This window comes from Panthera leo, chromosome C2, assembly GCF_018350215.1.
Source record: "Panthera leo isolate Ple1 chromosome C2, P.leo_Ple1_pat1.1, whole genome shotgun sequence".
Classification (NCBI taxonomy): domain Eukaryota; kingdom Metazoa; phylum Chordata; class Mammalia; order Carnivora; family Felidae; genus Panthera; species Panthera leo.
In genome coordinates, this window is record NC_056687.1 from 135,720,260 (window position 1) to 135,734,224 (window position 13,965).

The window sequence follows — 13,965 nt, forward strand, 5'->3', positions numbered from 1 at the left end:
TGCTCCAATTGCGGGCACTCAGGTGTGCCGGAAGGGGGCCACCTCCCCCTGGGGCGCCAGGCTGCCTCAGCGCCCTGGGACACCACTGGGGGAACTGCCCCCTCCCAAGCTCCAGGCCGTGGCCGGGTACCTGCCCCAACCTGTCTCCTCCCCTTCTTCGGTACCACACCCACGGGACTCCGGTCTCCCCGGGAGAGGGACGGAGCGGGAACAAAGGGGTCTTTGTTCACTGGCTCCTGGGGGGTGGGAGTCGTGCTCGCGCGCGTTTCCCCGCGCCCCTTGGAAACGGGGAGGCTCAGCGCCACCCGGCCTCGCCCTGCGGCGAGCGCCGTCCTCCGCGACCCCAGCGCCTGAGGTCAGGGCGCGGCGCCCCGGGCCAAGGCGGGCTCTTCCCGAGCGGGCGGGGTGGGAGGCGAGGCGGCGCTCGGCGGGCACTGCCGCCCGCGGAGGGACGGTGGGGGGTTCCGGCAGCTGGCGGAGGTGGAGGGGGCGGGAGAGGGAGCCTGCGCCGGGCTGAGCCTGGAGGTGCGGGGCGGGCTCGCCGAGCGCTCGCGGAGAGGCTCCTGCCGGAGCAGCGGCGGCTGGAACGCGCACCCTCTCTCCTTCCATCCTCCACCTCCTGATCAGCCCCAGCACCGCGCCAAGTCCCCCTCCGCTGCCGTCAGCACGCTCCCCTTCTCCCTTCTTGGCACTTTCCTATTGAACCATCCGTCTGGACAAACTTTGATGGAGAATTTCACACCACGCTGGAAAAATGCCGGTTATGAAAGGATTACTGGCGCCCCAGAACACCTTCCTCGACACCATCGCCACCCGTTTTGACGGAACACGTAAGTCTTGCACTTCGACGAGTTGTATGGTATTTTCTGAGAATGATTTTCCACGTATAGATTACTTTCTCTCCCACCTTCTTTTTTTTGCACCAGCGGAGTGAAATTCCTTCCGTTTTTGCAGAGGTGTCTTTTGTGTGGAGAAATTTCCTTCCACCCATGGTTAGGTGTAGTATTAACACTTTGGATTGGTGTAGTTGGCCCCCTTGACTTGCTGGGTTTGTGAGGGCTAGAAAAGAGCGTGAATATCGATGCCCATGTTCACTGTGGGACCTGTATTTTGGTACCTCTTTATGGAATTGTTTTTCTTTTTAATGAATTTTATGGGGTGAAAGTGGGAATGCCCATGTTACTGAATTGCCACCTTATCTTTTTAGAGTTTCAAGTCTGTCTAGATTATGGGGTGAGTTTGTAATGTTATGCTTCCGTGGAGCATCATTCCTTCAGGTCTTTCGGATAGGCATGATTTCCCATCAGAGTTCAAGAAATTCAAACTAGAGTCAGGATTGCCAAGTGTAAGCTTTCTGTAGAATTCGAAGGGTTGTGAGTTTGTCAGAATCTTGATTCCTGGTTTTATGATAGAATAGCGCACCTCTCATTCCTGAAATTATCCTAACCCTTTAGGAGAGACTATTGGGAAGGGAAGAGCTGCACATTATAAAGGCACACCTGATCATATGAGAAAGTGTAGACATTTTTTTTTTTTGAGGGAGAGTATTATTGGACGTTTAGCTTGTTTAAGCTACAGTTGAAAATAAGGATATGGTGTTGTGTGAATGCTTGTAGATTGTTGGGAATCACCTGCAAGTTGTTCTCTTTCAGGACCACGGTCAGGTCCCCGTTCCTTCCCAGGCTTCTCAAGCTCTCCTCATGAGCCCGCTGGTCTTCCCAACAGGCTTAGGAGTCTGTACTTTTACCCCTGACAAGTTCTCTCTCTCAGTTGGTTTCACTATGAGTATCCCCACCTTCTTCCTAGCTTATGTTGCTTCTATGTGCCGTCTTTCCTTTTTCTGCCTCTTTCACAAAACTCCCAGAAAGTCATTTATTCTAAAGGCTTTTCTGTGGTTCAAGTACTATTGTTTTTTACTGTGATGGTATATTTCTTGGAGCTGACATGAGAGAGCACATCTAATTCTATTTCCACACCAGTAGTGTGTGTATACACACACACACATATGCACGCACACTGTGAAATATACACATGCACATATACTGTGAAATATACACGTTTCTATTATGTAGGAATAAAGTCCTGGACTTTGTGCTTTAGGAATAGTTGGAAAGTTTACATAGGAAGGAAATGAAGCATTTACTTGATTTTGTTTAATTTTAATTTTTGATATCCACCCTACTCATGGTAGAAGGTGTGGATATTCTTCCCGTGTTTTTAACTTTAGCTTTAACCATTCTCTCCCCTTTTATATTTGACATGTGTCATATTGGTGAAGTGCAGTGCAATTATATATGTGCCTTCTTTAGATAATAAGAGAAAATATTGTAATAAAACTTCTAGTCCCTGCCACTGCCATTACCTCCACCACCCAAAATCACCACTGCTGACTTCAACCATATGTGATTGTGGGTACTACTAATTATTTCCTTAGGAACTGATTAGTTTCATGTGAATGTTTCTTCTTGAAGTTGCAAATTTAAACCCGAAAGACTCAACAAGGATCCCAAAAGCATCTTTTGAAAATGAGGTAATTGATCAATGGTATTTGCTTATCTCATTGTCATTTAAAGTTGAATGAAGTGCAATGTGTAATGAATCATCCCAGCACAGCCCTGGGAATTACTGCAGCAACATATTTAGGTACGATTTACTAATGATGAGAGGGGTTTTCGATCATCAGAATGAGATACCTTTGCCTCTTTCTCTCACTGTAACATTTGATAAGCAGAGGGCTAGTGAATAGCCTTTGTTTTTAAAACTAAACATTAACGTTAATAAAATGGAAGATTAGAAATTTTAAGTTCTTATTTAAGAAGACCATCATTATATACTAGCATTTAGAATAAAAATCACAAAAAAACCCAAAAATTATTGGAGAACATGCTTGGTCTGTGCTCCACAGGGTCTGGGGGATTCCTGGAGGGAACCACTATGCATGCAATCAGTCTGAAAATCAGTGAAACAAATTTTAAAATGATGAGTAACATAATGGTTTACTTTGGCAAGACTTTTTTTTTTTTTTTTTTTTTTTACAACATCTAATGAATACCCGTCCCAACAAACCCCACTCCAGGAAAGAGGATTGTATTTTTTCATTTACTTCTCTTTTGAATTGCAGGATGGTTTAAATAATCTGAAACTTAAAAAAAAATACTTTAAATAAATTTTTAGCCTCAAATTTTGCTGTATCTACAATCATGAGCATATCATTTCCTTGGCTGAGTATTTTATCATATTCTGTTATGTTTCTGTGTTGACAAAATTTTAAGTGTAAGTACTATCCCTGTAACTCTTCCTATGATCATCCTTATTTCTCTTGATTTTTTATAGTATTTATTTTCTTGTGCAAGTTAAAACTTTTTGCAAGATGAAGCTATTTGCAAATTAGCAAAATTACCACCTGCCCAAATAAAAGCTCTACAGAAAGTGAATAATGTTATTATACTTGAAATGTAATATGTTTTTTATTGGCACATTGTCTGCTTTATTTGTTAGGTATACTTTATAGTCATGTTAGTTTCTTATTTCATTTTATATTGGGTAATCCTGATGAAAAAATAAGAGAACAAACAATAATCCTGGCAAACCACCTTGCTAACTTAACCACCATACAGTGTTATCATTAGCCCTACTGAATTAATATTGTAATAGAAAATTATAAAACAAAACATCATTCAAAACTTCTCCCAGAAAAAAAATAAGTTTACAACAATAAAAGCTTATAACATAATCTTACTAATTTATCAGTTGAAATAGTATCACAGGGCAACATAAAAGAAGTTAATATATTTTATCACCTGGTGACACATTATTGTTTTATATAATAGGTCATTTCTTACTTTTAGTATTTAAGAAGTGAATTCTTTCTCAGGATTGAAAGACAATCATGAACCCTTAATTGGAAATTATTTTTTCCAATATGCAATTTTTAAAAACTATTGGAAAATATAAATCTTGTTATGTAAAACTACTCTATAATACACTTACTTTTGAAATACGTTCTTCTGGCTTCTGTTTAATTGAAGTGCAATGAGAGTTAGAAAAACAGAACCTCGCAAATTTTAATATGTATACCCTATTAGGACAAAAAAGTAATGCCAATGAATTTTTTTGACTCATTACATGTAACCACACTTCTCATTGGGAACACTCTAAATCAGACAGACAGACAGATACACACACACACACACACACACACACACACACACACAATGAATGTTAAAACATTATGATCTGTATCTAGTTTACTTTTCCCACATTTATTATGTCTAATATATTTTAAAAAATCTTTTCTGAGTAGACTTTTGTGCTAAGCACATGAATATAAATCTGGACAAAGGGAAAGTGTAGTAGAAAACAGGTAAGTACATATTTTAAAAATAGTTTTAGTACAAATATTTGGTACCATTTGAGGAAAAACTCTTCTTTCCTTCATATAAAACTTTCAGAAGTGTCCATTTTCAAATATAATTAGTCTACATTTTCTTTTTTTTTATTAAAAAAAATTTTTTTTAATGTTTATTTATTTTTGAGACAGAGAGAGACAGAGCACGAACGAGGGAGGGTCAGAGAGAGAGGGAGACACAGAATCTGAAGCAGGCTCCAGGCTCCGAGCGGTCAGCACAGAGCCCCACGCGGGGCTCGAACTCACGGACCGCGAGATCATGACCTGAGCCGGTTGGATGCTTAACCCACTGAGCCACCCAGGCGCCCCTAGTCTACATTTTCATAGCTGTATATTAGCATACGTTTTCCAGTCACGTTAAAATTTGGCCAGAATACTTCTTTGGGGTTAGTGAGATAAGACTTAAGCTTTAAAGGAAGTTCGTAGCTCAGTGGACTTTATCAAGGAGATTCCAAAGTATTCTGAATAACAGTGGTTTAGAAACTCATTCATATTTACATATATTTTATATACTCCTGTATAGACTGTTTAAAATGGTCCAAGGAGGGGCGCCTGGGTGGCTCAGTCGGTTAAGCGCCGACTTCAGCTCAGGTCACCATCTCGCGGTCTGTGAGTTCGAGCCCCTCATCGGGCTCTGGGCTGATGGCTCAGAGCCTGGAGCCTGCTTCCGGTTCTGTGTCTCCCTCTCTCTCTGCCCCTCCCCGTTCATGCTCTGTCTCTCTCTGTCTCAAAAATAAATAAACGTTAAAAAAATAAATAAATAAATAAAATAAAATGGTCCAAGGAGATTTTTTAAAATTGAAATGCTTCCTTTAGAGAAGCAATTGCAATGCTTTTTCTTTTCATCTTTCTTTTCTTCTTTTTTCCCATCTTTCTTTTCATGCTTTCATCAAATACATAGATTTCTTCACATCAGAAGCATAGAGAGAAGGGTAATGAACCCAGTGCTATCGGAGGAGGGAAGAACGAGGTGGGACAGTAGTGGGGATCTTCCTAAGTCTTTGCAGGCTTGTAGCTTGGAGAATATCAGCAAAGGCACTTAGCCAGTAAAAAAGAATGAGCTCCATTATGTATGGGTCTGTCTATAAAAGGCTATTACATGAAAACATTCAAGGAAATAGCTAACATTCTAGAGATATCTCTCCCAAATAGTTTATAAAGACTCTTTCAAAAATTTTTTTATATGCTACTAGTAGTCTCTTTTATTATTCTTTGTTTAGGGAGCCAGTTCCTTGTTAGTTTTCTTTTTCTGTGTAGTAAATTACCACAAGCTTAGTGGCTTATTATGTCATATCTTCTGTAGGCCAGACATCTAGGATGAACTAGGTCCTCTGCTCAGGGTCTCACAAGGTTGCAGACAGGTTGTCAGCTGGGGCTATGGTCTTTGCTGAGGCTCAAGGCCCTCTTCCAAGGTCGAGTGGTTGTTAGCAGAATTTAATTCCTTGCAATTTTATGATTGAGTTCTCCATTTTCTTGCTGTCAGGTGGGGACTTTTCTCAGCAACTAGCAGCTGCCCTCAGTTTGTTGCCACGTGTCCTCTCTTATAGGCCCTCTCACAACCAAACAGTTTACTTTTTCAAGAGCAGCAGGAGGGTCTCTCCTTTAAGAGTTCATCTAAGTCAGGCCTGCCCAGGAGAATCTCCCATTTGATCAACTCATAGTCAACTGATTATGGATCTTAATCACATCTCTAAAGTCATCTGTTCTGTCCACACTCAAGAGAAAGGGATCAAAGTGTATATACAAGGAGTTGAGAATCTTGGGAGCCATCTTGGAACTCTGTGTACCACAGTTGCTATTCATGCAAAACCCAGTGTTCTCACGTTTGTTCTTCTAAAACGTAGATTTACTAAGCACGCTCTGTAATTCTGTATGCATGAAACCCTGCTGAGTTTACATCTGAAATCTTAGTGAATATAAGGCCCAACTTACCGGAGGGAGGGTTTTGCTTCACATTTTGCCAAGGGCATAGGGGTAAACCTAGCCTAGTTGAGCTAGTCACGTTTAGTCAGCTGTCCCATCAGACTCTCAGACCCCTCATCATCTACAAGTAATGTGGAAGATGTCAGATTATTTTCAGAATATTAACGCCAGTCTCTTAACAGGGTGCTCCCTCTTTACAGATAAGGAATGGGGTCTGTTAGTCTGTGTCTATGGATATCTTAGCCTTCACTGGATGGAAAACCAATCCAAGAATATAATATCTGCAAAGAACGATCTCCAGGACAGGTTGTCTGTCACACTCTAGACTGGGCTGCTTCCATCTTACTAACTTCTTAACCAGGCCTGTTTCTGGGCAAACCTTGTGAACTGCTTTGAAATGGGATGATTTCCATCCATTTCTCATGCTTCTAACCATGTTTTAGATTTAAGACACTCCCCACTATGCACTCTTGCATTGAGGTTGGCTGTGGTCAACTAAATAATGTTCTTTATTTAAACTTCATTCTAGGTTTACTAAAAATTAGAAAGAGAGACAGAAGAGGAGAGAGAGGAGAGAAGTGAGAAGAGGGAGGAGGGAATTATTTATTCTCATTCCTTGACTTTGTAGATGAATTCTTTACTCTATAGAGGGCTTATCACAGGAGTTCTCATAACTTCCATGCAGTGATCAAAGTGTTTGATTTATAAGAAGTGGATTTATGTCTTGGGGCACCTGGGTGGCTCATTTGGTTAAGTGTCTACCTCTTGATTTTGACTCCGGTCATGATCTCACGGTTTGTGCTGTTGCGCCCCCTGTGGGGCTCTGCGCTGAGAGTACCAAGCCTGCTTGGGAATCTCTGTCTCTCTCTCTCTCTGTCCGTCCTCCTCCCACACTTGTGCTCTTGTTCTTTCTCAAAAGAAACATTAAAAACAAGGAGTTGGATTTATGTCTTTATCACACGTACATTTCTTTTAATGAATGAAATATACAAATAATAAGAAAAGCCTTATTATACAGTCCTTAAAAATATTAGATAATTTTGTTTTGACATCATTATATAGAGGAAAATTGATAACTAATATGTTAAAAATGGAAGTTACGCTCACAATGTAATTTTTTTTTTAGGCTCTGGCTTTTGGTATCACCGATAGACCAAAGGCCAAGGCATGAACCCTCTTCTGGCATGAAAAAAGCATTGAAGTCCTGAGTTACCAGTGTCTGGGATGTGCTAGACCCAACGCACTTTTCGAGTGGTAGTCTCTCTGATGAAATCTTTACTTTATTCATCAATAATCAATCAATCAATCATTTCTTCAACAATATTTAATATTTAATCATCACTGACTATATACAAAACCATTATACTAGGATCTTTGGAATAAATCGGGCTTGTCTTTCTCTCAAAGAGGACGATAAAAGTATGCAAAAATTACTGTAGTAAAGGTTGGAAATCTGTAAGAGTATTCAAGAGGTATAGGCAACGAACGGGCTGTGTACCACTGGATGAGAGAAGAATAATTTCTGTGGGTGAATGATCTGAGCGTTTTATATAATGATTATGACTTCTGGGTGGGAATGATTGGCACGTATATGATAAGGACAAAGACAATGTTCTGTTTGCTCTGCCAATTTGTGTAGCATTGTCATTGAGGCTAACAGGGGGATCTTTAAGGATGCGAAGGGCGAAAGGTAAAGGCAGGAGGAGAAGGGAAAGTCAATTAGGCCAGGCGTGGAATGTCTTTAAAGTCAGAGTGCTTTGTCACAGTAAGTCATCAGAGGTGATAGGTTAATATCTTGGTAGGAATATAGTGCCATCTGTGCCTAATGTAAAAATTCTCAACCTTTCCATGTTCCACAGGCTGACGTCCATCTTGAAACCTAAGGTGTTTCTTCTTACTACCTCTTCTAAAAAATGCCTTTACACTTCAACAGGGGTCCCAGAGAATGCAGTGGAATTGATGTGTTCTTCCCTTTTTCTTCTTTTGCATGTATCTATTTTGCCCAGGGAGCTAACTTTCACCTCTTAGGAAAGGGAGAGATTGATTTCTGGCCACATAGCTGAGTACTCTTCTCCTCCAGGGCTGTGTCATACTATAGAATTATGCCTGTGGAGAATAAAAAGAGTTGAGGGTGTGCTAGCCTTCAGTCCTAGTCAAGTCGATGGGAGAAGTGCCAACAGTAAAAGGCACAGAATTGCAATTGCTGCAGAGATAGCTGGGTTCACCCTGGCAGTGTATATTTGCTGATATAGTCTAAATACGAAGTTTTAAATGCATTTTGGTTTAGCAGAGCCTACAAACAAAAAAAAGATGAGATTTCAACTTTACCTACGGCACAGTTCATATTTAGCAAGTGGAGCAATTGAAGAGCTTCTCAGTAATTTAAACAGTCAAATATAGTTCTTGGCTTATAAATTCCCTGGAAGATATGTTTTGGTTTTCTTTCTTAGCTGTTAATGCAACTATCTATCTCCCTTAAACCCTTCAAAATTCACATGTCCCCATATGAACTAATAATCTTTCCCAGTCTCTGAAATCTATTTGCCTTCTTGTGTTTTCTGGTTCCATTATTGGCATCACCTCCCACCCATTTCTCCGAGCTAGAAATCTGAGTCGCCCTGGACTGCCCACACATCTAATTGGTTATCAAGTCTTTGAGATTTTACTTTAGAAATGCCCTAATCTGGCTCTTCACCTCCTTTTCATTGCTTCTTCTTTAGTTCGGATCTTCTGTTTCTTATCTATGTGGTTGTAATCTTACTCTAACTGGATTTCTGTGGCCACAGGCTCTTATCCTGCTCACTCCCTACCCTTCAGTCTACATCGTCTCTAGAGTGATTTCCGATAAAAGCCAGGTGATTTAATCATTTGCCCCTCCTACTTAAAGCCACCCATCAGCTCCCTGCTACCTCCTGGAGAATGTCCGAGGTCTTTAGTGTCCTATGATCCCAAGATGATTCTGCAGATTCTTTTTCCAACCACTGCCTCCCAGGCTATAGACATACTCACCCTGAATCTGGTGCTCATTCACATCTCTGGGCCTCTGCTTGTCACTTGAAGAGCAAGATCCTTTTTTTTCTTCAAGACCCATCCTGAGGGTTGCCTTGTATCTAAAGACTTTCTGTGAGGCTCCAGATTGAGTTAGGTGGCATTTACTCTCTGCTTCCGTGTTCTCTTGCCCACTCCTCACATGTGCTCTGCTTATGTGCGTTCCTATTTCAACCCTCAATTCCTTCAAGCCCTGATTGTCTTTATTCTTTTCTATCCTCGTTGCTCAGACTTATGCTTGGAGCAAAGTCATGGCTCAATAAGTGATTCTTTGGGTAAAAGAATTTCAAACTCGTTGAAGGGTGGGGTTGTGTATTCATTGTCTCTCTTTTTCCTTCGGTGCTAACTGGTTTTCCGTTTATTCTGTATTCTCTTGTTTAACTAGTTTTCAAACGTAACTCTAGACTGGCTTCTAGCTCCTCATTTTCACATGGTTCAAGTACTGATTTCCTTTATTAAACTTTAATGATAATAGTGACTGCATTTCGGGCATGTGTACAGGCACTCTGTACACCATGCTGGTGCTTTATTTGTTCCTGCCACAACTCAACAGCCCAGCAAGGGGGAAGGCAGCCCCCCTTTTTGTTACAGATGACAAAATTCAAGCTCAGCACTTTTCTACTTTATCACACTAGCCTGTGATTTTTCTACTATATCACACTGCCTCTAAAATGTGTTTTTTTATAGCAAGTATAAACAAACCAGGGCAATCTGTGGGATCATTTCTAGTTTCTAAGTCTTGCAGAAAGGGATCTCTGCTTTAGAGTTTTTAGCCCCTTCTAGTATCTATGCCGTTTTTTCTTTTGATATACTGTATTATGCTTTAAGTACTTGTCGCTTAAAGGATGTTTTTAAATTGGAATTTAAGACTCATATCTGGAACTACTAAATGCATTCATTGTGCAAAGCAGTTTTGCTCATCAAAGAAAATCTACTGTCCGTGTTTTTTAAAAAAATACAGAAATCCATTTTCTTTGAGATTTGGTGCTTAGAATTTGCTGATTTTAGAATTTGTAATTCTTTTATTGTCAGGCTAATCTCTCTATAGCAGATATTCTAAATCTCCTAGCTATTATAGTGACAGCATTCTGTGTTTTTACCTTGTCTTACAGAAGAAATTCTTCTACCTACTTTGAGTCTGCTTTTATTGGGAGAAATATATTCTCCACTGTCAGGTATTGTTGACATCTTTTAAGAGAGATCATTTACCTTTACCTTTTCTCCGTATTGAATTTACAGGAAGAAATAAAGGTACCTGGCTGGCTCTCCAAATCTCAGAAATAATCTAAATCTCTTCTTTTCTTTCTTTCTTTCTTTCTTTCTTTCTTTCTTTCTTTCTTTCCTTTTTTCTTCATGTTTTCTTTTGTTCTATTAAGTCTTTTGGACAGGCTTCCTTATTGTACTTGGACTTGTCAGTCCAAATCACCCAATTTCTCGTTCTAGTTATTGAACTGGAGGGAACTGAGACCAGAGCAGTTATCAGTCTTTCCATGTTTTGTTTGATTTTCTAGAAAAAAGGATCCACACAAGAAGTTTACATGTTATCAAAATATCAAACACCCAGTTTGACAAGAAGTAGACTTGTCTTTAAGTGTGGTGTTCCAGTTAGTTCTTCAATTGAGAGAATAAAAGAATAAGATAAAAGCAGGCATACTTTGCACCTTCACACCTAAATAAATGTTTCTACTATGATTCTATAAATGGTGGAAAAGAATGGATGTCTTGGGACTGCAGCTTTTGTACTGTATTAATTTGGTACATCTTTGATTAGGTTACATTTCAGTCATCTGAAAATGAGCCTGCTACCTTCTCCCAAACAATGTATGCGTTCACGTTTTAGAATATAGAACTAATAATCACTGAGGGCTCTGGTCCATCTGTGGTCCATAGTGTGTAGCGTATTTAAAAAATATTTCTTTAATGTTTATTTATTTTTGAAAGAGAGAGAGACAGAGCGTGACGGGGGGAGGGACAGAGAGACAGGGAAACACAGAATCCAAAGCAGGCTCCAGGCTCCGAGCTGTCAGCACAGAACCTGACGTGGGGCTGGAACTCATGGACTGTGAGATCATGACCTCAGCTGAAATCGGACACTTAACCGACTGAGTTGCCCAGGTGCCCCATGTGTAGTGTTTTTCATTCAAACAACCCAAAAGTTATAAAATTATTTGAAAGATAGTAATAATAGTTAATATTTGCATAGCATGTCAATATATTCATTTTTTTATTCCGTCACTTGAATTACTTTTGAATTTAAGCTAAGATGTGGGTCCCTATTTTAATTTTAAATGCACATTTGTTTTCTATGAGTGAAGTTGAGCATTTTTTAATATATTTAAGGTCTATTTGAGTTTCCTTTTCTGGGCATTATTTACCCATATTTATTGCGCCCTTTTAATTAGGTTGTTGGGATTCTCCTTTTGACATCTATGAGCTTTTTACCTAGTTACAAAATTAATATTATATTCCTGATGTGAATTGTATAAGTTTTTGTTTATATTTTTGGCTGGTCTTTTGATTTTTATACAGATGAATTAATCAGTTTTCCTTTATTGATTTCTGTTTTTTGTGTCATACTAAGAGAGGTATTTTCTATGGTAAACTTATTTTTAAAATATACCCTAAAAGGGCACCTGGGTGGCTCAGTCACATTTGTGTTTGACTCTTGACTTAAGCTGAGGTTGTGATCTCATGGTTCCTGAGTTCAAACCCCACGTGGGCCTCTGTACTGAGAGTGCAGAGCCTGCTTGGGATTCTCTCTCTCTCTCTCTCTGTCTGTCCCTACCCCACTCATGCTCGCTTTCTCTCTCAAAATAAATAAATAAACTTAAAAAAAAATCCTAAGTGCTCTCCATGGTTTCATTTTGTATATTCAAATTTATTCTCCTCCATTAATAAGTTCTGTAGTTTGATCTATTGAATGTGATGTAGGAATCAAAACTTATTCTTTCTACATGACTATCCATTTTCCTGACAACATTACTCAATTAATTCATCTTTTCTACGTTTTTTTCTTATTCATCTTTTTGTTCCATTGTTTTGTTTTTCTGATTCAGTCATGTTTACTTGAAGCCTATTGACTCTTATGTGCTATTATTTTTTTAACCAGCCAGCTTGCTGAGTTTCTACTATCTTTTGTAATAATTTTTCCAGTTGGGAGTGCTTGGGTGGCTCAGTCGGTGAAGCATCCGACTTCGATTCAGGTCATGATCTCGTGGTTTGTGAGTTTGAACCCCACATCGGGCTCTGTGCTGACAGCTCAGAGCCTGGAGCCTGCTTCAGATTCTGTGTCTCCCCCTCTCTCTGCCCCTCCCCTGCCCACACTCTGTGTCTCTCTGTCTCTCAATAATAAATAAAAAACATTTTAAAAATTTAAAAAAATAAAAAAAATTAAAATGTAATAATTTTTCAGTTGGTTTCTTGGAGTTTTCAGCTAAGACATAATATTGTCTTCAAATAAAACACATTTTTCTTGTTTGCTTCTAACTTTTATAATTCTTACTTTTTGTCCCTTTAATTTTATCTATTTAATTGTTTTGGCCAGTACTATAAGCATTATAAATGCTATTAAAAATGGTGTGGTGATAGTAGAGAAAATCCTTCCTGACTTTAATGGAAATTATTTTAGTGTTTTTCTGTTAAGTATTTTTCTGGCTTTTAGTTTGAGAGATAGATATTTTATTATATATTTCCACTTTAATAAGAGATTTTGTTACATATTCCTGTTTTATTAAACAATTTTTATAAATTGTCTTTTTAGCATCTATCCAAACAATTCTGTTTCTTAATGAATCAATTAATGTGATAGATTCAGTTAAACTATCCTCGCATTCTTTCAGTAGAAGTTACTGGGCCATATTGCTGGATTTTACTTGTTAATGTTTTATTTAGAATCTTTCACTGGAAATGCACACATGCACACACGTGTATGTGCATGTGTAAACACTGACATTTATTTTCTCTTTTCGTATGTGTGCATTACTGAATTTTGGTGGGGGATCCACATATCCGTATTTGTGCTTATTAATGTAATTCTATGTAGTTTAGCATTTGTACCAACTTTTCCATATTGTAATAAAGTATCACTATTTTAAAAAAATTTTTTAAATATTTGTTTATTTTTGAGAGAGACAGAGCGTGAGTGAGGGAGGGGCACAGAGAGAGGGAGACACAGAATCTGAAGTAGGCTCCAGGCTCTGAGCTGTCAACACAGAGCCCCATGTGGGACTTGAACTCACAAACTGTGAGATCATGACCTGAGCCGTAGTCGGACCCTTAACCGACTGAGCCACCCAGGTGCCTCAATAAAGTGTCACTATTAACACTTGCATTAAAATAAGCCAAAATGGGTTGGTAGATCTTCAGTTAGTTCTTACAGGTTTTGACTGTAGTCTTGTCTAATAATGTCTAGGATGCCTGTGTAGTGAATGTAGGTGTTACTTTAATGTGTATTTAAATCTGAAAGATGCCAAAAATATCCTTTATCTCAACCCTTTCCAGATACAAAATACTTAATAATACTGTATGTACATACAGTTCTATCTATCCATCTATCTGTTATTTATCTATCTATCTATCTATCCTTT

General features: G+C 39.1%; 1 protein-coding gene across 1 annotated transcript in view; it reads left to right on the forward strand.

The window, feature by feature from the left end:
* Positions 1-523: 523 nt before the first annotated feature.
* Positions 524-13,965, forward strand: part of KCNH8 (potassium voltage-gated channel subfamily H member 8) — a 355,694-nt gene continuing 342,252 nt past the window's right edge. Inside the window, exon 1 of the mRNA XM_042903485.1 lies at positions 524-830. Within this exon, the coding sequence (XP_042759419.1) occupies positions 755-830 (76 nt within the window). The 5' untranslated portion in view covers positions 524-754. The remainder of the gene's footprint in view (positions 831-13,965) is intronic.